Source organism: Delphinus delphis, chromosome 21 (assembly GCF_949987515.2).
Source record: "Delphinus delphis chromosome 21, mDelDel1.2, whole genome shotgun sequence".
NCBI classification, from domain to species: Eukaryota; Metazoa; Chordata; class Mammalia; order Artiodactyla; family Delphinidae; genus Delphinus; species Delphinus delphis.
Genome location: NC_082703.1, coordinates 4,222,394 through 4,249,569, shown reverse-complemented (window position 1 = coordinate 4,249,569; position 27,176 = coordinate 4,222,394). Strand labels below are relative to the sequence as shown.

Here is a 27,176-nt window from a genome sequence, read left to right as displayed (position 1 = left end):
CAAAAAGGACCAGGTAAGCTAAGCTGAGCATTTTCTTCTGGTACCTCTTCCCCTACCATTCAATTGTTCTATAATTATCATACCTGCTTAAAGGTCCTATTTTCTGCTGATCCTCAACTAGATAAAATACATACAGCTTTCAGAGATTGAAAATATTCCTATCAGGAATGAACTAAGGCTTTTGTTTTAGCTTATTAAATGGAACAAAAATACTTGACATAGTAATTTCTTATCAAGTATTCAGCACTGGGAAATGTTCAATCATCCGTTTGAGACCCATAATTCTGAGTGCACCAGAAAAACTGGAGTTGGTTAACAGGAGTGAGACCACTCAGATACTAGGCATCCATCCAGGACCTTCCATCAACGATACATTGTTCTGCATCCCGTAGGAGATACAAAGAATAAGAAGGTATGGACCCTGCCCTCCAGAAACTTTGACAAGACCACGACTGGGTTAAAAGTATCAGGACAGATAACACCAAATGCCCAGCCCTGGGATTCGCGCTTCAGCAGAAGGTTCTGACGGTATCTGGATATGCAGTTGAGAGTCAATCATGGGCAGGTCCTGCCTGTACATGGAAGGCACAGCTGTCAAGGGCTCTGGAGGACCAACTTCCACCAAATTCTGTTGAATTCACATCCAATTTGTTCCTCATTTTTTCCCTTTACTGATATTCCTGCTGCTACTTTCTTTAGCTCAAGTTGGCATAATTTCTCACTGGATTAAATTAGTAGCCTCCCAATGAATCTCCCTGCCTCCCATCCAGTTCCCTTCTAATCCAGGCTCCACACTGCTGTCCGTAGACATCTCTTTCAAAAATACAAATATCAACACGTAACTTTCCTGGCAAAAATCTTTAAGTTACTCCCCATAACCTTCAGGGTTCAGTTGGAAGTATTCAACCGGCGCCATGATCTGACTGTTTCTGGAGGTGCTTCTCCCATTTTCGCCAAAAGTGGCCTTAAGCTCCAGCCATCCCACACAGTTCCCGCAGGGGGCGCTGCTGTCCCTCCAGCTCGCAGGCCTTTGCGTGGGGTCCGTCCTCAGCCGGCAGTGCGGTCCCACTCAGCTGCCTGACCTGCACATCTTCCAGTGTCCTTCAAGGTTCACCTGACGCCTCTGATGGCACCATCTGGGAGTTCCACCTCCATTCCCACGCCCACTGTCACCTTCACAGGGCTCTTTTACTTGCCCACTTAAACAAGGCTCGATCAGTGGCCAGAATCCTCTGTTCTGAAATGAAGACTTCAATGGGGATTTGTTAGGTCCATTTTCCTGTGAATAAGCTGCCCAAACATGCCTGGATGCACCTAATGCATCTCTTCCTAACTCCCCTGCTCTTTTTCAGAAACCAGCATGCTCCTCCCGAGCTTGGTTTCCTCCCCAAGACTGTCAAGAAATTTCGGTTCTCCCCCCATGCCCCCGCCCCAAAACTATTAAAGAGACCTTGGTCAGTAGGACTTTCATACTAAAGGAACTCCAGAGCTTTTTCTTAGTCCTGAAAACCATGAATGAATGATGGACCTCCGGCCAGAAAGGGCTGCTACCCGAAAAACCTGCTTGTGATTTGAGAAATGTAGCCCTGAACAAAGGAAGCAGGTAAAGGGTGCGTCCCCAGGAATGACAGAAGCAGGACCTGCTCTTGGAGAGAGGAAAGAGCCGGTGACCCGGAATGGAAATGAACTAAGCCCTGAAGTAGAGAAAAGGTGGAACATTTGGATTCACAAATAAAATGAGATGCAAACACCTGGGTGCACTTAGAATAAATCACAGCTTCTTCCCATGACCTATTTGGATCTATGCAGTGTGACCTCATCTAGGTCACAATCTCACTTTTTACCCCTCTCCTCTCATTAGCTTCAGGCCCTCTGCCCACCACAGGGCCTTTGCACCTGCTAGCACCTCTGCTTGAAGGGGCAGGTGCTTCGTGTCAGGATCCTTCAGGTCACAGTTCAAAATGTCAGCTTCTCTGAGTGGTTGTCACTAACTTTCCCATTTAAAGGAACACACCTCCCATTAGCACTTGTCACAGGCTAAATGTATTTTGCTTGTTTATTTCCTGCTTCTTCTCAATAGGAACCTTCTCTTCTCATTCACTGCAGAATCTCCAGCACTTTGTGCTTGGTACCAGATAGGAGCTCAATGTTAGTGGGATGAAGTGGAAAATAAATGAAAAAAATCAAAGAAGGCATCAAAGAGGAAATCAATCAACACATAACAAGCTTTCTGTTTCTAAAATCTTGACCTCGAGTCACCTGATCAGAATTCCTGTTTCTATCATCTCACAGGGAGATTAGGAGCCCACGAGCAAACTGTTAACTCCAATTAATTTGCTCCCCAAAACTCTGGAATCCCCAAGCGTATTGGAGTGGCCATGTCCTAAGGGAAAATGGTTGTCGGATGAAGGAAGGATTGTTGAAAACTCAAATGGAGATTCTCAGGCAACCTTCAGCTGGGAAAGTGTGCCCTGTCTTTGCTGATTCCCGCTGTCACATCCATCAATTCTTGGGCAGAGGACCTCAGAGAAACTATTTTCTGTTGACCTGGTCCTCATGAGAATAGGCAGAAACCTCGATCAGATTTTTAAAATGAAATCCTTGACTTGTGTTTATTGCATACATTAATGCCTCCTGTGGATGAGATGTTTTCCACTCCAAAGTCTACAAAGGGTATGACAGCACAGTATTTGTCACATAGGTCGGGTGTCCACCTGCATTCTGATTGTGGTGGTTTAAAAATGTCCACGTGTTCTCTGGTAGTCCCCTCTTCAAAGGTGGAGTTGAATTCCCAACCACCCCTCGAATAGGGACTGGCATTGACTTCTAACCAACAGAAGGTGATGGAAGCGAGGCCATGTGATCTTGGAGCACCCTAGAAAAGATGGCTTTCACCTGAGGCTCTGTAGGAAGCCAGGGCCACAGCATGAGCACCTTCAAAACTCCTGAGAGAGGCCCACAAGGAGAAAACCAGAGGCCTCCTACCAACATATGAGTGACTCACATTTTCTTTCTTCTTTTATTTGGCTCTTGAAATTGACATGCCACTCTCCCCACTCTCTCCTTGGATACCGTTATGTGAGTTTTGACAAACAAACACATACAGCCAGGAAGCCATATCAGGGTCCAGACAAGTTCCACAACCCCCAAATGCCCTCTTACGGCCCCACTGTAGCCAACCTCTCACCTCCAATGACCGGCAACCACGACTCTGTTTTCCAGAATGCAATGAGCCACCTTTAGAAGTAGAACTGCAGCCCAGGCTGACGTCTCAGGTGCAAAGTGATAAGAAACCTCAAGCCAGAATCACCTAGCCAAGCCACTCCCAAATTCCTCCCTGGAAACTTTGAGAGATAATAAATGTTTACCATTTTTTAAGCCACTAAATTTTGGGGTAATTGTCGCACAGCAATAGTTGCACCTGTTGCCTTTGGAAACTGTTCATTTTTTAACCTAGACTGCCTTTCCTTTCCTGGTCTTGGAGAAGCCCCAGTGCCCAAGTCCCCTGCACAGGTACCTTAGGTGACCTGAAGGTGGAGGAGGGTCACTGAATGATATGACCAAGCTGTCTACCGCCTGCCACGTGGGCAAAGGCCAAACTAATATTAAGAGGAACCCACGATCATCTGAAAGTCCACAGCAGAAATAATTCAAAAAGTAAATCTCTCTCACTCCAGTGTTCTGCCTGTTTTGAGGAAAGTCTTCTCATTCTCACTCACATACCACTTTTATGATTTGAAGTCCTAGGTAAGCTTCCTGTAACCCCTGGAAATGATTCCGCATTCCCTCCAATAAAGGCAGAAGCTGCATTACAGAGGGAGTCATCAATTCTAGCAGCGTCTCTAGAAATAGCTTTCTCTTCACAGAATTTTGCTTCTCAATCCCAGGCCCCTGGGAAAAGTGAATATGATTTCTTTGCCTTTTCTAGATTCTCTCTAACTGAGATGCAGTCATGAAGGTGGAGAAAACTCTTTCATTAAAATATAGGATGTACCCTGTAAATCATTCATTCCCAGAAAGCTGAGAGTTGAACTGTGCCCATTCTATACTTGAATTCAAAGAGAGTTTAATACTAAAATATACGTAAGTTCCCAAACTTAACTGTTTTGAAACAAAAGAGTTAATCATCAGAGTTCTAGCTAGTCAATGAGGAGTCATTGGAAATGGACGCACCTCCGATCCGGAGCCATAACTTAGAAGGGGACAGTTACCGCACTTCTCTGGGCCCCAGAACCCTGCTCTGCAAAAACAAGGGGCATAATTCATGATGTTTGATGTCCTTTCCAGCACTGTCTGCATCTGATGCTCAGAAACATCATGAAATTTTCAAATGAATTCTTTTGCTCTGTTTTCGTTTCCTCCGAAACAACGAAATAACTGTGCATTTTCTCATCCTAACACTTTTAAAAGAATAAATAATAAATGTCTGCAAAATGAATATTCTATTTTCACTGAGCTCTAAATTCATAATTTATACTCTCCCTGTTTCTACATAAGAAATTGCCTTATATCTGTGTTTTATGCTAGCAAGAAGAAATTGAACTACAAAGAAAACCTCTAAAGCACTTTCTGTCCATTGGAATTTATAATTCTATAATTCAATAACTTCCTTTGCTTTCTACATTGGACTCCATGTTCAGAAAGAGGTGGCCGTTTTTCTTATTAAGCTAAAAGTTGGAAGTAGAGACAGATGTCATCGACTTTCTGGAACAAATATCACTAAACTTGAGTCAGTAACCAGGTTATTCATATTAATAACTATTTAGGCCAATCCCATTTAAAATCCCTTGTTAATCTACAAGAATAATTTCCTTTTTAAAAATTTGATTTGCCACTTGAAGCAAAGGAAGGCCAGAAAGCTAATACGGTTCTGTAGAGTTTCCAATGACTAAATAGTGTGGATACCAAAAAAATACAAAAGGTACAAGGTTTTTTTGTGCTATTAAATTATATACAAATAATAGGTAGAAAGTTATGTGTAGGTCACAGGAATCAAGGTCAATGTATAAAAATTAATTGTATTTTCTATATGTCAGTAAGAAACACATAAAAATGAAATTTCAAAAAATATAATTTAGGGCTTCCCTGGTGGCGCAGTGGTTGAGAGTCTGCCTGCCGATGCAAGGGACACGGGTTCGTGCCCCGGTCCGGGAAGATCCCACATGCCGCAGAGCGGCTGGGCCTGTGAGCCATGGCCGCTGAGCCTGTGTGTCCGGAGCCTGTGCTCCGCAACGGGAGAGGCCACAACAGTGAGAGGCCCGCGTACCGCAAAAAAATAAAAAATAAAAATAAAAAATATATATATATATATATATATATATATATAATTTATAATAGTGTTAAAGAGCACAAAGTGCTCAAGGATACATTCAACTAATAATGTGTAAAATCTTTACATGGAAAACTACGTGATAGTGCTGATAAAACTTAAAGAAAGAAGTAAATAGGGAGATATATGATGTTCATGGATTGTAAGATTCAATATTGTGAGTCATTTAAATAAATCTCCCCAAATTGATCTATAGATTAAATGAAGTCCCATTCAGTATTCCACCAAACTTTCTACGTAGAGACTGAAAAACTGATTCTAACATTTATATAGAAATGTGAAGGATTTAGAACAGCCAAACAATCTTGAGAAAAAAGAACTTGCACTACCTAATATCAAAAGTTCTCTAATGCTATAAATAAATACAGTGTGGTGCTGGCATAAAGATAGACAAATAAGTCAATGGAACACAATAGATCGTACAGAAATAGACTCACACACAATCAATAGATGTTCAAAAGAGGCGCCAAGAAAATCCAATGAGAAAAAAATAATAATTTCAACAAATTTGCTGCAACAACTGGGTAAATATCTAAAAACAAAATGAATGTCAACCCCTTCCTCACACCATACACAAAAATTAATTTGAGACACATCATAATCCTAGATGTAGAAGCTAAAATTATGAAACTTGTAGAAGAAAATATACAAGATTACCTTTGATCATGAGTGTAGGCAAAGACTGTTTAGATGGGACACAAAAAGCAATGATTATGAAAGAAAATAAAGAGAAATTCTACTTTGATAATTCAATAGTGTCTGCTTACCAGACATTATTTAAGAAAATGAAGAGCCAAGTCATAGTCTAGGAGAAAATATTCACAATGGGTACACCTGACAAAGGATTTGTATTTATAATATATGAAAACCTTCTACCTACTACTCAACAATAAAGAATGGTACTGACACAAAAACAGACATATAGATCAATGGAACAGGATAGAAAGCCCAGAGATAAACCCACGCACATATGGTCACCTTATCTTTGATAAAGGAGGCAAGAGTATACAATGGAGAAAAGACAGCCTTTTCAATAAGAGGTGCTGGGAAAACTGGACCGCTACATGTAAAAGAATGAAATTAGAACACTCCTTAACACCATACACAAAAATAAACTCAAAATGGATTAGAGACCTAAATGTAAGATTGGACACTATAAAACTCCTAGAGGAAAACATAGGAAGAACACTCTATGGCAAGATCCTTTTTGACCCACCTCCTAGAGTAATGGAAATAAAAACAAAAATAAACAAATGGGACCTAATGAAACTTCAAAGCTTTTGCACAGCAAAGGAAAACATCAACAAGACGAAAAGACAGCCCTCAGAATGGGAGAAAATATTTGCAAATGAAGCAACTGACAAAGGATAAATCTCCAAAATTTACAAGCACCTCATGCAGCTCAATATCAAAAAAACAAACAACCCAATCCAAAAATGGGCAGAAGATGTAAAGACATTTCTCCAAACAAGATATACAGACTGCCAACGAACACATGAAAGGATGCTCAACATCACTAATCATTAGACAAACGCAAATCAAAGCTACAATGAGGTATCACCTCACACCGGTCAGAATGGCCATCATCAAAAAATCTATAAACAATAAATGCTGGGGAGGGTGTGGAGGAAAAGGAACCCTCTTGCACTATTGGTGGGAATGTAAACTGATACAGCCACTGTGGAGAACAGTATAGAGGTTCCTTAAAAAACTAAAAATAGAACTACCATATAACCCAGCAATCCCACTACTGGGCATGTACCCTGAGAAAACCATAATTCAAAAAGAGTCATGTACCACGATGTTCACTGCAGCTCTATTTACGATAGCCAGGATATGGAAACAACGTTAAGTGTCCATGAACAGATGAATGGATAAAGAAGATGTGGCACATATATACAATGGAATATTACTCAGCCATAAAAAGAAATGAAACTGAGTTATTTGTAGTGAGGTGGATGGACCTAGAGTCTGTCATACAGAGTGAAGTAAGTCAGAAAGAGAAAAACAAATACCGTATGCTAACACATATATATGGAATCTAAAAAAAAAAAAAAGAAATGGTTCTGAAAAACCTAGGGGCAGGACAGGAATAAAGATGCAGACGTAGAGAATGGACTTGAGGATACCAGGAAGGGGAAGGGGAAGCTGGGACGAAGTGAGAGAGTGGCATGGACATATATACACTCCCTAATGTAAAATAGCTAGCTAGTGGAAAGCAGCCACATAGCACAGGGAGATCAGCTCGGTGCTTTGTGACCACCTAGAGGGGTGGGATAGGGAGGGTGGGAGGGAGATGCAAGAGGGAGGAGATATGGGGATATATGTATACATATAGCTGATTCACTTTGTTATACAGCAGAAACTAACACACCATTGTAAAGCAATTATACTCCAATAAAAATGTTAAAAAAATTAAATAAAGAGGCAGACAGCCAGTTTTTTTAAATAGGCAAAAGACATGAACAGACATTTCACAAAGGAAGATATACAAATGACCAACATTTTAAAGTGTTTGACATAATTAGTCAGCATGGAAACACAAATTAAAGCCATAATGAAATACTCTCCTACACCCACTTGAATGACTAATATTCGAAAGACTGATAGAAACAAATGCTGGTGAGGATATGGAATTCATATGTGTTGCTTTAGGGTGTTCAAAATAATGCAGCTACTTTGGAAAACGTTTTGGTAGTTTCTTGCTCAGTTAAAAATACACCCAACTTATGACTATGACCCAGCAATTCTACTCTGAGGTATTTAACAAGAGAAGTAAAAACATCTGTCAACAACAACAACAAAAAGAATGTTCATGAAAGCCTTATTCAAAATAGCCCCAAAAATGTCAAGAGGAGAATGGCTAGACATATTGTGGGATTTCTGTCTAGAAGAAAACCACTTCGTGATAAAGAGCAAGGGGCTACTCTGCTTTTTATGCAACAAATGGATACGTTTCAAAAACAATATGAGGGCTTCCCTGGTGGCGCACTGGTTGAGAGTCTGCCTGCCGATGCAGGGGGTGCGGGCTCATGCCCCGGTCCGGGAGGATCCCACATGCCGCAGTGCGGCTGGGCCCGTGAGCCGTGGCCGCTGGGCCTGCGTGTCCGGAGCCTGTGCTCCGCAACGGGAGAGGCCACAACAGTGAGATGCCCGCATACCGCCAAAAAAAAAAAAAAAAAAACAATCTGAGAAGCTAGACACAGAAAAATACATACTTTCTGTGACAATTATAAGAAATTTTAGAGCAGGCAAAACTAAAGTTTGGTGAAAGAAATAAGAAAATCGGTTCCCTGGAATGGGAAGTTAGGATTGACTGCGATGGTGTCCGTGGGAATGACGTCATGATGGAAAAGTTATGGATCTTGGTAGGAGCGTGGGTTACACTCAGTGAACGATATAACACTTAATATCTCTGCTTTTCACAATATATAAAATATACATCGTCTTTTTAAATTAGAAGAAAAAATCATAAATAATGTCTCGTAAAAATTATTCAATCAGGATCCTTTTGGAAATGAAAAGTATTGCCATGTTAAAAAATGCAGAATTTTAGGTGACTTTTAAATTCTGCTTTCTCTGTTTATTCATTCATTCAGCAATTTTATTGAGTAACTACTCTGTGTCTGTCACTGTCCTAGGTGTTTTTGAACACATCAGTAGGCAAAGCAGACATAGATTCCTGCTTTCAAGTTGCTAACAGTCTATAGGGTGAGTAGGGAGAAATCAGGAAAACCATAATAAACCGGTAAATGATGTAGGATTTTACTGAGAAGTGCTGGGACTTCCCTGGCGGTCCAGTGGTTAAGACTCCATGCCTCCACTGCAGAGGGCACAGGTTCGATCCCTGGTCGGGGAACTAAGATCCCACGTGCCACATGGCCAAAAAAATAAAATAGAATAAAAAAATTAAAAACTGAGAAGTGCTAAGAAGGAGAGGAAGCCTGTGACACTGCCATCCTCCAGCTGCTTGACACCAGTTTTTTAAAAGTTATGGATATGCCTGTATTTACTGGTTAGCATTTTTGCCTTTATTAATTGATCGACCATGCACTAGGAGCGTTCCAGAAATAGAAGACTGTGCGTGTGTGTGTGTGTGTGTGCGCGCGCGCGCATGTGCGCGTGTGTTTTAAAACATGCTAGGTTATCATCATTGCTTTATTCCCTAAACTTTTGCAATATTTAATGCCTGAATACATATACATCAAGATGTCACCTGGGGTGGGTGAAAAGGTCGGTTTCAAGGACGCTGTGTTCGATGCTAATCGCGTTTCACGTGCTACTGAGTCAGAATCACATTGAGTTATCAAGTCCAAGAGCAGCCTTTTTTGTCTTTGGGCTAAAAGACAAACCACTCAAATGTTACAGAATTCAGACTCCCAAGTCATTACGACGTGGTTGTACCTCAAAGATGCAGCACGGATAATTCAAAACAGACAAGAAGAATGTGCTCTAGGAATAATTCTTCTACGAGTCATAATATCTGGCACAAAACATAAATAAAGCCCTATTTTTCTCCTTCAGTGCCTGCCATGAAGGAGCCGCGGAGCAGACTTGTTATCTGCCAGGAACAGCGAGACATGGGAGGCCTTCAGCTAAAAAATACTCCTCCTGTATTTTTAACAAGACAGAGACTGTGAACACAAGAAATTCCCCAGCAGACAGCAACAGTACCAACAATTCAAAAGCATTTGCAACATGATTATCCAACATACTGAAATATTAAGCTCCATGTTGTTTCTCTAGAGCTAGAAAACCTCCACAAAAATAGTGTTTTTCCTCTTTGCTCTCATTTGCTGTTTTTAATCATTATCTTGGGAAAAACGGTCTCTCACCAAGCTCCATAGATCTCCTAATGGACCTGCAGTCTTAAATCTATGCTGTATGGCAGGCTTCTTCCATGATAATCTGTTTATTCACCAGCGACAGCTTATCTTTTCCTCTCTTTTGCCTAAACATATATGATTCTGCTCACATGGGATACCTTCTCACCTGCTAAAAGACCACCCGCATTTCTAGTTCCAACTCCAGTCCTTTTCTTTGGTGAAGTCTTCCCCAACCAACATAACCAGAAGTGACCTGTCCCTCCTGTCAGGTCACACAGCAAGATCTTCTGTCCCATTTATTTGGTCTAGAATTATACCAGGTTATTTTCCCTTGGAGGCTCATAGCCTGGTAAGGGTAATAAGAATTGCAGGCTCTACATACCGAACCCAGCTCAAACCCAGGTTGCATTCTCAGAACTGACTTGTAAACTTTGTTATTACAGCCATTATGATGGATGATCTCCTGGCCAACTTCTAAAAGTATATCTAAACCATAAAATATCTGAGGTATAGTAGAGCACCCTTTGCAGAATTAGTTTTCTGAGAAAATGCATTTCTACTTCTACACTGCCAACATCAGTTGATCAAAACGGTTTAGGTGATCAAAAAATGTTTAAATGGTTGTTGATGATGAAATATTCTATTAGCTTCCACAGAATGGTATGTGGCTTCCTCGGGAATCCATAGGATTGATCCTCACCCTATGATTCCAAGTCTCCACTCAGCAACTTCTGTAAAATCTCACATGAACTTAAAATGCTCTGTGGTTTCCATCAACCGAGAAAATAGGTTAACAGATGGGGGATGGGAGGAGCCAGGTATTGATTCTATAGTGGTCCACAGTACTGTGTTACCTCAGCTTCCTAGATATGCCCACGAAAAGGCCTTGGGCTTAATTTAATCCATGAAATGGAGCCAATGTGTTGCTTTGTTTTGGCTGAATTCATAAAAGCACAAAAGTTTAAAACTAAGATAACACCATTTGGCCTTTTTTGCATCTGCTCTTGTACTGCTCATGTACAAAAGCATTCATTCCAGAAGGTGTTTAAAGATAAAGCAGAAGGAAAAACTCTGGTTCATGAGTGGGTGGTTTTGATCTGAACATAGTATTGACTACTATGTAGTCAATAAAAATATGGCAATCACAAATACTTTGAAAGAAAGGAGATGGAGAAAATTAGTTTTCTGTTCATTTCCTTTTTCTTCTGTTCCTTTTGGAGGATCCTAGAATTGTCCTTAGTAAGCAAAGCAATAGGAAGAATCATCCCAGTTTATGAAAACACTTTCTCTGAAAGCCCAGTTCTGTGGCAGAAATAAGAAGTTTCTCTTACCTCTTAACTCCCCCGTATCCAGAGTTGTCCCAAGCTGTTCTAACAAAGCAACTCTTGCTGCATTCTTTTTGTGTTTCTTGCCATCATAATGCTGCTGGGCCATCAGAGGATTGTTAAACCAGGCTGCACAGAGCCCACAGTATCTGTCTGAATCTCTTCTTTGATAGGGAGATGAGACCACTGGAGCAGTGTCCACTCTCGGAGGTTTAAGTGAGCTCAGAGGCGCTGCTGGGGAGAAAAACAACCAGAGAGAACCACAAGCCACATTAGTCCCTTCCTCAGTGCACGTGTCCTCAACAGCTGAAGACGAAAGGGTCTCCCGTTCATTCTAGAGCTCAAAAATCCAAGAATTTACTGAGATCAGGAAAAATGATCTTTGCCAGCCTTTGTTTTTGAAGTTGGGCTACAGTTAAAAATTCCTAACTTATTGCGTCAAATTTTGCAATTTGTTATGGTTCCATCTGATAGGTCAGGAAACCATCCTTTAGGAGGAAAGAAAGGTTTTTAAAAATAAAATCTCGGGGCTTCCCTGGTGGCACAGTGGTTGAGAGTCCGCCTGCCGATGCAGGGTACACGGGTTCGTGCCCCGGGCTGGGAAGATCCCACATGCCGCGGAGCGGCTGGGTCCGTGAGCCATGGCCGCTGAGCCTGCGCGTCCGGAGCTGCCACAACAGTGAGAGGCCCGCATACCGCAAAAAAAAAAAAAAAAAAAAAGATCTCGGAGGTAAGGGAGTGGTTTATTAATCAAAGCCAAAACTTGAAGTAAACATTGTACAATCACGACTTGAAAGATTCTGAATGAATGAATTAAACATTTGTGTGCTCTAGATGGAAATAACTAGTAAGTAAAGGATTTGTCAAAGTGATAGAAGCTGATCTGTCAGTTGCATGGATTGTACCAACTGACGAAATCATGCTAATTTTATTGTCAGTCATTTCTGTTTATTGTGAGAGGTTATTTTCAATCCATACCTGCTAAAATTGACATTGAAAATACAATATTTTTTTAAAAGACCAAAAGACAAACACTATAGAGCAGATGTTGCTATCTAAATGAAAAAGACATACTATCACTATTTTGAGATTGCCTCAGCTATTAACATATTTCATTGTGAGCTTACAGTTATTTTGGGTCCAGGAAAAAAAAGAGAATCTAACTTGGAAGAGTTTACTAACAGAAAACAAAAATAACTTTTTTATGCATTACAACATACAAGTTGCTTTCATCTTTTCAATAACTATGAGTTGGATTATTATCCTGTTTCTCAGATGATGGACTTCAGAGATGCCAAAGTTTTACTGAAGGTAAGGTAACTAGTTATGGTAAAGGCAGGACTCCAAGCAAATCCTTAATTTCCAAAACCAATATTCCTTTCAATACCCCTAAGAACTCTTTTCATACTTCTTAATAAGCCAAGGGATTTTTTTCTAGACCTCAGTTATCTTTGTATTTTATATGGGACATAATTTAATTTTAGAAAAAATTCTGCTCCAAATCTTTTGGAGAAGAAAACAAATTTAAACTCTCACATGGCCCATTAGTCATCATGCAATATAGCAATGCCTTCTGTTTTTTCTTTGCCTCTGTGATGTGGAGTGCAGCTGGCAAGACTATGAAAATTAGGGTTATTCCAAGGAAAAGCTGAGACCTGGGACCTCAATAACAAATTAATGAACCATCTGATCAACTCACTAAGCTTTCAAATCACTTTTATGTTGATTTTATTTTTAGATTGAATAACTGATATACCCACAGCCAACACAATACTCCATGGTGAAAAGCTGAAAGCCTTCCCACTGAAATCTGGAGCAAGACAAGGATGCCCACTCTCACTGCTTCTATTTAACATGGTATTGGAAGTCCTAGACACAGCAATTAGACAAGAAAAAGAAATAGAAGGTATCCAAATTGTAAGGGAAGAGGTAAAACTGTCACTATTTGCAGATGACATGATACTCTATATAGAGAACCCTAAAGTTTCCACCCCAAAACTATTAGAACTAATAAATGAATTCAGCAAGGTTGCAGGATACAAAATTAATATACAGAAATCTGTTGTATTTCTGTACACCAATAATGAAATATCAAAAAGAAAAGTAAAAAAAATAAATAAATAAAATCACATCAAAAAAATACTTGGGAATAAACTTAACCAAGGAAGTGAAAGACCAATTTGCTGAAAACTATAAGACATTAATGAAGGAAGTCGAAGATGATTTAAAGAAATGGAAAGATATCCCATGCTTTTGGCTTAGAAGAATCAATATTATTAAAATGGCCATATTGCTGAAAACAATCGACATATTTAATGCAATCTCTATCAAAATACCCAGGACATTTTTCACTGAACTTGAGCAAATAATCGTAAAATTTATGTGGAAGCACAAAAGACCCCAATTTGCCAAAGCAATTCTGAGAAAAAAGAACAAAGCTGGAGGTATAACCCTCCCAGACTTCGGACTACACTACAAAGCTACAGTAATCAAGACTGTATGGTATTAGCACAAAAACAGACAAGAAAATCAGTGGAACAGAACAGAGAGACCAGAAGTAAACCCACACATTTATACGGTCAAGTAATCTATGATGGAGAAGGCAAGAATATACAATGGAGAAAACAGTCTCTTCAGCACGTAGTGTTGGGAAATCTGAACAGCTACATGGAAAACAATGAAAATTAGAATATTCACTCACAACATATGTAAAAATGCACTCAAAATGGTTTAAAGACCTAAATGTAAGACATGAAACCGAACAACTCCTAGAAGAGAACACAGGTGAAACACTCTTTGACATAAGTTGTAGCAATATTTTCTTGGATCAGTCTCCCAAAGCAGAAGAAATAAAAGCAAAAATAAACAAAGGGTACCTAATTAAAAGTTTTGCACTGCAAAGGAAACCATCAACAAAATGAAAAGACAACCTATGGGATGGGAGAAAATATTTGCAAATGATGCAACCAATAAGGAGTGATTATCTGAAATATACAAACAGCTGATACAACTCAATATCAAAAAAAAAAAAAGCCCAATCAAAAAACGGGGAGAAGAATTAAATAGTTATTTTTCCAGAGAAGACATACAGATGGCCAACAGGCACATGAAAAGATGCTCAATGTCACTGATTATTAGAGAAATGCAAATCAAAACCAGAATGAGGTATCACTTCACACCTGTCAGAATGGCCGTCATCAACAAATGTTGGAGAAAAGGGAAGCTCGTACACTGTTGGTGGAATGTAAATTTGTGTAGCCACTATGGAAAACATATGGAGTTCCTTAAAAAACTAAAAATAGAGCTACTATATATCCAGCAATTCCAGTCTGGTGTATATCCAGAAAAAACAAAAATCACTACATCAAATAGATACATTCACCCCTGTGTTGTTCACAGCAGCATTATTTACAATAGTCAAGACATGAACACAACTCAATATATATATATATATATATATATACACACACACACATAAATACACACCCGTGTATATTTTATATATATATATATATATATATATATATATATATATATATATATATATAAAATGGAATATTACTCAGCCACAGAAAGAATGAAATATTGTCATTGGCAGCAACATGGAGAGACCTATTATACTTAGTGAAGAGTATATTATACTTAGTGAAGTAAGTCAGACAGAGAACGACAAATACTATATATCACTTATATGTGGAATCTAAAAATAATACAGATGAATGTTTATACAAAACAGAAACTGACTCACAGACATAGAAAACAAACCTGTCATTACCAAAAGGGGTGGAAGGACAAATTAAGTGTATGGGATCAACAGATACAAATTACTACACATAAAATAGATAAGCAACAGTAATAGATAAGTTACTGTACAGCACAGGGAATTATACCGAATATGTTGTAATAACCTAAAATGGAATATAATCTTCAAAAATATTGAATCATTATGCTGTACAGCCAAAACTGACACAATATTGTAAATCAACCGTACCTCAATAAAAAATAAATAACCGATATACAAATAAATACTTGCTAAAATACATTTTAATTCAGGAAATGAATTGTCACAATATCTAGAAAGCCTTTTCCTACCTACCCAGAGATTTCATCAGATAGGGAAGTTTTTAGCTACTTTGGATGAAACCAAATGGTATTATTTCTATAGGGACTTAGAGAAACAAGAAGTCTCTTAAAAACCTCATTGCCAAATTCAATAATACATCGCCATGTGATGATAAAACTCAAACTGGGGCTGTACCATCCTGGCAGCCACCCAGAATCATTCTGCTATGACTTAGAAATGCTAATAAAAGCTACAAATATGCAGTTGACCTGTAACGTGAAAGGACTTCTATTTACTTTTCTGAAGGAAATTGAATCTTTCTTCCAAAGTTTCCTGCATCCTTACCAATTTCTGAGGATTTATAGCCATCTATTGTTTTTGATAGAAATGGAAAACATGTCAAACATTTGTAGTCTGAATAAATGTTGACTCTTGAAGCATAATTCACTTTTCTCTAAACTGGGCCCTAAAAAACATTTCAGAGTTGATTTCATCAATTGATACCTTATACATCATATTCTGGCAGGAGCAATACACTATAGAATATTCATCAGATAAGAATCTTATCTTGCACATAAGAAAGTAGTTTGATGCTGCATTTGCATGGTAGCTTTTCCTCTTTAATAATCCTTCTATCCTGGTGCAGCACCAAAGTTTAATGTTTCCTATGCTTCTGTTTCCAACTGTCTTCACCAACTAAAACCCAGTTTATATTTCCTGTAAAGGCAAACAAAGGTAGTAGTATAAAGGGAATGGAAATAGCTTTGAATCAAAATTGCAAATCAAGGTTGGGTTGGACTCTACCACCCCTGAACTGTGCGACCTTCAGCAAATCTCTGATGCCGCTGGTTTCCACAAGGTTATCTTTATACATTTCAGAGAGTACAAATTATGCATCTCATTCTGGAAACTTTACTTTCAAACAGGAAACCATTACTCTGATTCACTGAATATAGCATCCAAATCTTCACTTCGGCTTTTGACAGGGTACCAACGATCCCAGTGTGCCTGGGACCAAGAAGGTTCCCAGGACATGAGATTTTCAGTGTTAAAACCAGGAAAGTTGTGGGCAAACTGGGATGAGTTGGTCACCCTAACCTCTGGGATCAGACCTGATTTAACATCCCACTGGAGAAAAGAATTAGGAAAAAAGTTTGGAAATAACTGTTCAGGAGACCAGAGCAGGTTCTCTTTCAACCAAGCAGACAGGATCCACTGATAGATTTCAAAGGTTTACTTGTTAGGTCACCAAGTGGGTGTCCTTTGCCAGAGAAGGGGGTACCACAACCTCCAGGAAATGGTGTTCTCACTTGCCTGTCTGCCTTCCAGTCCACAGTCACAGGGCGCCCTTCAACTCTCACACCTCCACAAGTGAGACTTTCAATAACACCTTCTATCTCCTACACTTTCTTTGTCTCTCTCTCTCTCTCTTTCCTTTCTTCTTTGTTCCTCCTTTTCTCTCCCCCTCTTTCATACATTCTTACAAAGGATCTGGGGGCTTTCAAAATAATCCCATAAATGGACTCCGTTTAAAATGAGTGGTTCTCTACTAATTCAAAAAGATACATGTATCCCAATGTTCATAGCAGCATTATTTACAGTTGGCAAGATATGGAAGCAACTTAAGTGTCCATCAACAGATGAACAGATAAAGAAGTTGTGGTATACATACATATATACATGTATATATGTGTGTGTGCGTGCATATATTATATATATATATATATATATATATATATATATATACACGCACGCACACACACAGTGGAATACTACTCAGCCATCAAAAAATAACAGAATTTTGTCATTTGCAGCAACATGGATAGACTTGGAGGGCATTATACTAAGTGAAATAAGTCAGACAGAGAAAGACAAATACCGTATGATATCATTTATATGTGGAGTCTAAAAAATAAAACAAACTAGTGAATATAACAAAAAAGAAGCAGACTCACAGATATAGAGAGCAAACTAGTGGTTCCCAGTGGGGAGGGGGGAGGTGCAATATGGGGGGGAGGGTGTGGGAGTTACAAACTATTGGATGTAAGAAGGGCTCAAGCATGTATTATACAACACGGGGAAAATAGCCAATATTTTGTAATAACTAAATAGAAACTAACCTCTAAAAATAATAAAAGTCCATAATACATTAAAAAAAAAAGCATGTGTTTTTCTCACCTAAGGGTTCTTATCCACATTACTAATTCTTCCAAGTTTTGTGATATCATGCAGTTTATTCTATTTCATCTGTTCCATGTATTTTTTAAAATTTGAGTTGCCCTCAAATTCAGTTTGACCAATGGGGCAGCTTGAAGCTCAGGGAGAGAAATCAACCAGCGTAGGGCCCCTAATTAATAAACAGCAAAGGAAATAGCAAAGACCAGACCTTCTGACTTGAGGCCCGGCACCATATTTCAATGTCAGCCAGTTCCCAGTGATGCCAAGGGAGCAACAGGCCAAATAAACAAGCAAATTAACCACAGAGTCAGGACACACTTCCTAGGTTTCAGCATCTGTTCTCAGTAGGGATTCTTCGGAAATATGCATGTTCTCTAAAATAATTTTTCTGATTTCCAGTCCCTATGATCAACTGCCTTTCTTTTTTTTCTTCCTATCCTAAATCAAATCAAAGACAGGAGGGGGCTGCCCTGGTGGTGCAGTGGTTGAGAGTCCGCCTGCCGATGCAGGGGACACGGGTTCGTGCCCTGGTCTAGGAAGATCCCACACGCCGCAGAGCGGCTGGGCCCGTGAGCCATGGCCACGGAGCCTGAGCATCCGGAGCCTGTGCTCCGCAACGGGAGAGGCCACAACGGTGAGAGGCCCGTGTACCGCAAAACAAATAAATAAAGAAAGAAAGACAGGAGGAATTTTTCGGCAAGTATCACTGTTTTTTTGCAAATGCAGTTGACACTTCCATGTGACTGGAGCATTTAGTGCCCGGCTGAGGAGTGGCTGTCACTACACACTGACAGCTCAGCCTCCAAACAGTCCAGCCCCTTCTGCAGGTAGATGCCTCAACTCCACGCAAACTGTGCAAAGTTAGAGCTCAAAATGTAGACTTCCTCTGTACTTCTCACCGAGGAGCGTGCCTCTTGTGTAGATGATAAACGCTCAATGAACGTGTGATGAATAAATGAAGAAAAGAACTAGTACATTTCAGCTAATATCAACTCAGGGGATTTTCATGTTTTAATACATGGCTTGTGATAGCTAAATTTAAAATCTTTGATGGTTTCATTAAACTTACTTCATAGAATTAAAAACAAGTTAGATGAAGTGGGGATGAATTAAATAAACTGTGGGTCGCTATAGTCTGAGATTTAGTGACCTGGAGAAACATTCAGGATATAATATAAATTAAAAGATGGAGGTTACATGTGGGATGTAAACCAAATTACTTATTAAATTATACACATAGACATATAAAACTATATATAAAGGCTAGAAGGCTATAAATAAAAGCTTAGCACTGGTTATTTTTAAGTTGTGGATGATGAGTGATGTGGTTTATACTCATACAGCCCTTGATGCGGGGGAAAAGCATTTCTATTTTTCATCTTACATACAGGTCACATTTCCTGCGAACTTCTTTTAGTGCAAAGTCTAGAAAACACTGCTTAAGGGACTTTTGGTGCCACAACGAGGTCTCAGATTAAATCTCACAAGATTTTCTTTGCACTGATTTATTTATTAATTTATTTTTGATGGGGGTGGGATAGGTTGAGAGAAAGCTAACTCAGTCAGAATATCATATAAAAGCTCCAGCTTCTCCTATTTCTCCAAAAGATATGGGGCAACTCCTTTCCCACCACAGCCGACCCTGAAGTGGCTCTAATGATTTAGATAAAAGGAAGTATCTCTCTTCCTTCTCATCTGATATGTTTGGAAGTGAATACTGCTACCTGAAGCTGCAAGATAGAAAAATCCAGGTGCTATTTCTTCGATGACAGGAAGGAAATTAAAGAACACTATCAAATATCCCAAGTTCCAAAGTATGTACCATTAAACACTTCCTGAGAATAAACAAAGATGAGGGTGACTTACCAGAACCATCGTTCCAATTCAATTTTGTATCAACAGTCTAAGTATAATCAGCCTATTAGTGAGAATTGCTTCCTCACCCACACTGCATTCATAGATCATCAGTCTTCATTAATATCCTATTCATAGATTATTGATTTTCATTAATGTAGAATAATTCCCTCTGGTTCAGTCACTGATTAGGTTCTAAATATCTTAAGGACGCCTGTTTTCTGCAGAATCTTAATCTTTGAGAATAAGCCATTAAATAGAACTTTAGAGGAGATAAAAGCCCTTTTATAACTTTCTCATGTTGTTTGACAAAAGAATCCTAAGGCTGTGGTACTCCACATTCTTTTACGCATTGGAAACAGGAGGACAGAATGTAAGTTTCAGGAGGATAGAATCTTTATCGATTTCGTCCGCTGACGTATCCCAGGTGCCCAGAACCAGTGCGTGTTAAATCAAGCCTTGTGGAATAAGGGGACTAGTCTTTTCCCCATCAAGCTGTCTATGTAAGAGAAGGAATCATGGTTTTACCTTAGGACATTCTGCTAAGATGATGTGATAGCATCCTCTCTGTCCAGACTGATCTTAAAAAGCCCTGCTGCGTTGTGGGTACGATACACTCATGGCATTCGGTTTTCAAACACTATTCAGTTAAGGTGTTTTATTCCCTCTGAGTTCAGTCTCAAAATCTATGGTTATCGCCTCTGTTCTCAAACTCTGCGCAGAGGTGCCCTGGATGGTGCAGTGAACACACAGGAGAGCCCATACGATCTTTTAAAATCCTGAGAAAGCATCGTGAATCCACCAGACCCCGTGGGAACCACTGTCTCCAGGTAATTCACAGTTTCAGCATGAGATGCTACAGTCCTTTCAGTGAGCTCATATTCCCTTGAAGCTGGACTTCCAGAGGCTGCTGTGTACCTCCAATCCATCCAACCAATCAATGAAGGACAGGAAATGAGGTTGACAAAGTCCAGTCTAATTCAAAGATTTGAGAAGTTACCCAGTGCCCAACAGGCAAACGCATCCATTAGTCAGCGTGGTTATTTAAGGATAAAGTACAAAATTAAGACTTCTTTCAATGCACGTGCATTATTTTTGCACACGGCGCTAAGTCATTAGGACATAAATACTCATTAAGTTGTTTGGACACAAAGAGTTATGACATCCTACTGTATACTTTGCTTATTGCTTGAGCAAGTATTAATGACCTGCTAACTGGGCACTGCTCGAAGTGCCTCTCCTCACAAATCTCAGCTGAGAGGCAGAAAGTCAGCTTCTGGGGGAGAGACTCGACTCACTGCCACCCCCATGCCTGCCCCCAGCAGGTGTCATCCTTAGAGTGGTGAGCAGGACAGCATCACCCAGACCACAGCCAGTATTGCCAGAGGGCGAGGGAGGGACGATGAGCTGACCCCTGGGAACGGATACTAACTCCTGCTCTTTTCATTCTGCCATCGTTTTCCGGCGTCACCTGATCCATACGCTATGCTCAGGGATGGGAATGATTTACTTATCCAGTGGCATCAGCTATTCAATCAGGGAGCCAGCTTCCTGGATCGTTTCTTATAGGCTATGAATATTTACAGAGGATTCAAAGATGAGAAAAGTGATCAGTGCCAGAAACACAGCGGAGATAGAGTGCAAGCTAAGTCTGGAGGAAGACAGAGAAACAGGGTGGCCTTTTGGCCTGGGCTGGAGGCAAGCTGAAACTTTAGAAGTAATTTTAGGGAAGTTAGCACTGATACTGTCCCCTGAGTAGAACACATGCATCTACACTTTTCTTCTTTACCCTTAGGCAGCATCCCTCACGGCCCCAAAGCCACCTCCTGGCTTCTCCATCCGGCCTCAGCTTTGAGTTACCTTAAGCCCACATTCCTAAAGGTAACATCGACCTTGATAACCCGGAGTTTGCAAGTTATGAAAATTGCCTCTACTTTGTATTTAAAACTATGAATATTAGCTCTGCATATATCTTGCATGTATCTAGTTGGTTAATCCAAATAATCTAGAAATAAAGTACTTTGTATTAACTCCCACTTAGAAACTGCTAAGTCTTAAGATTTGGCGCTCTTGGTAGTCAGCTCTATAAACCTCAAAGCAACCCAAGAACTTCCAGAGGTCAGACTGTGAAACATGGGGTTGCCTGGCCCCATCATGCACGCTGCCCCCTAATACCTGGATCAAGAGAATCCAGAATATTAAAAGCTAAAGCAAGAAGGTTCTCCAGCCCCAAAGAGTTTAAGGACCACGGCCTTACACCACTGCTTCTGATCTTGAGCAGTGAGGTTGCTGGGTAGAGGACGATCGTACGTAAGGAAGAGGTTTTAGGCTAGGTAAGACTTCGAAGATAAATGCTAGAAAATCATTAGGCAATCCAGTTCCTGTGGAAACAGAAGGCTACTCAGAGCCCGAATTGTTTAGACGTAGCATCCATAATCATTCCTTTAACTATGGTTTTGACCATAAGTTGCAGAGTGCGTTGCCAGGCAGACACAGCCAAAAGGGAGTGCGTAAGAGAGAAGAGAAGAGCTCTCAGCTGAAGAATTTTTAGGACAAGAGTGCCATTGACAGCCAAGGAGTGTGAAGCCTCTTAAAACGTGTTACTCTGAGTGTGCTCCAAGGACCAAGGACATCAACATTGCCTGGCAGTTTGCTGGAGATGCAAATCTCAGGTCCAGTCCCGGACCACTGGATGAGAACCTACATTTATGAGAGCTTCAGATGACTCACATGCAAATTAAATTTGGAAAGCACTGAATTAGGATTCAGTGGTTCCCATCCCTGGCTAAGGGTTAGAATCACCTGGGAGGAGTTGAATACTTATGGACTCCAGGCCACAACCCAGACCAATTAAATCAGGATCCCCCGGCTCAGGGCTCAGCATCCGTAGCATCCGTAGCACTTTTGCAAGGTGCGTGTAGTGTGCGGCCGGGGCTGGGAACCGTGGGACTGAAGGAGCACCATCTGGCTTGGACCCCACATTCACCTTGACCTTACCAAGCATCTGTGATTCCCTGTCTCACCCATTCGACTATAACTGGCACCGTCTTCCTCCAGCCCTCTTGGAATGGAAACATCTTTAATTTCAAGTGGCATCTTGTACAATGACGTGTAGAATTTAGAACTTGGGCCTAGGCAGAGTCTTGCCGGGTTAGCACGAGGTCTCCCAGAGCACGTTTCCAACCCCCTCCTGTCAGAAGGAAGGTGTAACAGGCTCTAGACACCTTTCTGGCTGTTTTCCAGCAGATGTTCGTTTTTAAATAAACACTTCCTTTTTCCCTCCTTATTCCAATGGACAGCTTTCTTATTTAATAAATACTAAAATTGTTTTAGGCCTATGGCCATACCACCCTGAATGCGCCCGATCTCTTCTGATCTCAGAAGCTAAGCAGGGTCGGGCCTGGTTAGTACTTGGATGGGAGACCACCTGGGAATACGGGCTGCAGTAGGCTTTAAAAAAATAAAAAGTAAAAATAAATTTATAGAACTATTTTACTACGTTGCATTAATTCTACAGAAGTTTTCTTAAAAAAACAAATCAAAAGAGACAATGGGAATAAAAAAAATAACATGGTTTTTCAATGAAATCCAACCACAACTCAGGGTGGGGTTTCTAATTAGACAATAAAATGGGGCTAATTGTTCAACCTCATATCGTTGCTATGAGGAGTGGTAATGAAATGTTCGGGTAGCTTGTTTTAAGTGGTCACCAAAGTAAACAGCACACGTTGTAGAATGAGAGCCAGAGAGATGGCTCATGGAAGAACGGTGCATCAGTAATGGTTAAAGGATGTGGAATGGCTGAACCAGAAGAAAGCAGGCTGCAGACTTATAAATCTTGAGACTCATAGAGGACTGTGGCATTTGGACCAACGGCCAGCTGTTTTCCAAAGCTGCTCAAAGAGGGAAACAGTGAATCTGGAACAGTAGGCCTTTGGAAGACAGGTAGCTTAAGGGACTTCATGCCTGATGTGAAGCAGGCTTCCTGGCCCTGGGATGGGGACCTGAGGGAGGTTTACAGAATGTGAGCATTATTAATACCCAGTGGTGGAGGGGAAGAGTGTTTAAATCACACCAGATACTGGGACTTAGAACGAAATGGAACCTTACTGGAAACAGATAGATAGATAAGATGCTAAGTCCAGATTCTGTGAATTTCTAGGTATAACTAGTCTCTGGATGAAACATAACATTTTTTTCCAAAAGGCAAAATTCTTGAATATTAAATCATCAGGGTTAAACAGATATACGGACATCTTTCTTTCTGAATTATTTTGACTAAAACTCCCCTCCCCTTGGTATTAAGAAAGATCAAGGAAACCATTGCCAGAGTGAGTTTTCGCCTCCCTTGCCCACCAGCATTCTTGATCTATTAGTTCCACTATCTGAAAATGAAAATTCAAGTATTAATATTTCATCCGCTCTATTGACTGAAAAGCAAAATGAAGATGCCACGATTAGCACTTTGCACTAATCGAGATGTAATTCCAGTGAGAATTCGTGAGGAGGCCTTTAACCCCAGACTCCTGCTGCCCGGGTAACTGATTCCAGCAGGTGGGACAGAGTGGCCATCATGCCTTCCAGTGACCAAGGGCTCCTGGCTTCCAAAGACCTTTGTATCTTTCGGTTTTGAGGGCTGCACTTGCAAGTCCCAGGTGGTGTCTTTAGCCAGTTTCGCTAATTATAAGAGCGGCTGCAACTCCTGCCCTCTCACGGTTGACAACATCCTCTGGAAAACCTAGATGGATTTTCCATTAAAGCCATAAACTAGTGTGTGCCCATGAGGCAAGTGAAGAGAGTCACTTAGCAGGAAATCCTACACAGGAGAAGCAGCTTCTCTGAAGGCTGAGCGTACAGTAAGGAAGCATGAAAGGTCATCTACCTGTTTTCGGACAGGGAAACTTGCTTGGTGTCTGGATCACATGACAATTTATAATGCAGGATAACCCCTGGAGAAACTGTCTATTTTCCTGTAGACTCACTTCATGAAAAGGAAAGGTGCTTTTCTTTCACATTCCAACATGAGAGCCTTGGAGTTGCGGTTTTCCTCACCTCCACGAGAGGAGGAACCCATGCATTTGTTCCCGCCTGGCTGAGAGGCAAAGGGATCTAAGTGTCAGAGGCGTGTGACTGATGTCAGGAAAGGGATTGCTCGGGACTAGGAAAAAAGAGGATGGTACGTATGGATAGAGACGTCTGTGTCCAAGGTGGCAGGACGTCCTGGGAATGTCTACGATGGGACCACGGCCTTCTCTTTGAAAGCCTAGCTTGGCACGGAGGGGTTGAAACCACCGAGGAAAGTCACTGACCTGGAGGAATACGCCAGTCTGCACAGGCAGAGAGGAAAGTGAGGCTCGCTTCTGAGGAAGTCCTGGGTCTTCACCTTGAACCTGTGGAAGCCCAGCACCCAGCAGCCTCCTGGGTGATCAGAAAGTAGGCAGAGCCCACAGGCTGAGGGACCACTTTGGGGGTACCCACATGCTTCTAGGCCCCTGTGTGGCCCTGAAGACGGAGAGGGTATCCCAAAGAATGAACAAGACTGGCCTTCTCACCAAGCTTCAAGGCTAGAGGACAGAAGTCTTGTAAATTGATTTTTTAAATATAAAGACATTTAATATTTGTGGCACTCAAGTATTATCCAGTAATTCACACTTACTGCATCTGATGATGGAAAAAACCAAACTGAGTGTTAAGCAAGACTTTTAAGCCTGATGTTTAAAATATATAGATGTTTCAGAGGATGAGAATAGAGTCTGGGACATTTACTACCAATTATTTTAGGTGGAATGCTTACTTTACAAGTGCCTTCTCGATTTCATAAACTAGACAGTTTTAGGGTTCTTGCCTTTAGTCAATAATTTAAGAATTGTTGCCAGAAAATCTCTCACTCACAGGTTTCTGAATCATAATGCATGCTGTGTGGACGCCAAGTCCTGGCCATGCCTCTTACTGACAGTTTCAGAATAAGCACAGGAAATTGATTGTTTTATTGGTCTACTATATTCCTTCCTAAAAATGTGTCAAAGAACACTTTCTGGAATAAAGGCATAACTGCATCATAAAGGCTGCCGAAATCATCAACTATCTTATACTGCTGTTGGATCACCCAGAGGAGAAAAGTGAGCTTGTGGTATTTTAAAAGATTTGTGAAAATCAGCTGGGAGGTGGCCTCATTGTTGAAATCTTTAATTCTACACAATCACTGATGCATTGTTTTACTGGTCATCAAATATAAGATAAAAAGACAGTAGCCTTGATCTAATCATTGTTCCAAGCCTCTTATGATCCACTCTACAAAAGCATGACCCAAAGAATCTGGCTTACCTCTCATGCTAATTCATTTAAAAACTGATTCCCTATAGGGTAGTCAGCGGCCTGACTTGTGTGTTTTCTCTTGACAGTGTGACACCAGGGAAAGATCACTGCAAGAGAAGCGAAGCCTCTTTGCCATCAACCAGTTTCATCACTTTGGGCAAATAATGTCATCCCTCTAGACTACAGTGTCCTCATCGGGAAAATGAGGTGGTTGATACAATAATTGCTAAGAGCCTTCCAGCTCTGCAACTCTATGAATCTATGACTTGTTGCATTTATAAGCATCAGAAATGCCAAGGTCATCATCAGAACAAGTGCACTGATCCGAGGACAATGCCTTAGAACAAGCCAGCTTTCCTAATTTAAAAGAAAACACACCACTACGAAGATCTGCCTGTTTGACAAACTATTGTTTGCATCTACTAAAAGCTAGACAGGTTATGCCAGGCACACCAAATAACCTGAGTCGGATGATAGAACTGCTGTGGTGGAGAAAATCTTCAATGCAAATATGAGGCACTGATTGGATCTGAAATGCATATATTATTCAAAACGTGAATTTATTTAAGTTTCAAACAGATCCAGAATACCCTTTTCTTTATTCATTCAACAGAGAACTCAAATAAGCAATTGGGTATCAGCCATAGAAATTTATGGAAAAGTTCTAAATCTCTGTCTCGTTTTCAATAGGAAATAAGGGAAAAAAGGAGACAAGCAACAAGATTTCAGAAGAGGAATATACGATAAATACACCCACACACGGGACAAGCAGAGTGGACAAGATCATTGCTTGTCTATTTCTTTCCCCACACAGTGGTTCACTGTTCCCACAAATGAGAAATTCTTTTTTTTTTTTGAGCTTCATTTTTTTAAATTGAGAGACATTCTTGATTGAAGGTGTATAAATAACTGTCTTTGCGGCTTTATTGCTTCCAGTCATCTTAGTGAGAGTCTTGGGGGTGCAAATGTCTGTAGATCATTTTACAAAGAATTATTTATCCTCACCTAGAGATCAAGGGAAAAGCCTTAGAAAATGCAATCAGAAATCCTGGGTTCAAGTTCTGATTGTATATTTCACTATGTGACACCAGGCAAGTCACCTTACCCTATAGAGCCTCAGTCTCTTCATCAACAAAATGGTGTTAATAATATTTTGTATTTATTACAAAGATTAAATGAAACAATGAAGGTAATATTTCTGAGATAGTATCTTTTTTTGGGGGGGTGGGAAATGCAGAGTGAGATAATATCTTAACAATTATAAGTTACGATCACTGATTTTATCA

At 40.4% G+C, this 27,176-nt stretch overlaps 1 protein-coding gene and 1 non-coding gene across 2 annotated transcripts in view; one reads left to right on the top strand and one right to left on the bottom strand.

Moving 5' to 3' along the window:
* ZMAT4 (zinc finger matrin-type 4) overlaps positions 1–27,176 on the bottom strand; it is a 342,313-nt gene that overhangs the window by 101,899 nt on the left and 213,238 nt on the right. The window contains exon 5 of the mRNA XM_060001109.1: positions 11,487–11,714. Coding sequence (XP_059857092.1) covers positions 11,487–11,714 — 228 coding nt within the window. The remainder of the gene's footprint in view (positions 1–11,486; positions 11,715–27,176) is intronic.
* Positions 22,909–23,027, top strand: LOC132417770 (5S ribosomal RNA). Its single transcript, XR_009517923.1, has one exon. It is a non-coding gene; the product is annotated as a 5S ribosomal RNA (ribosomal RNA).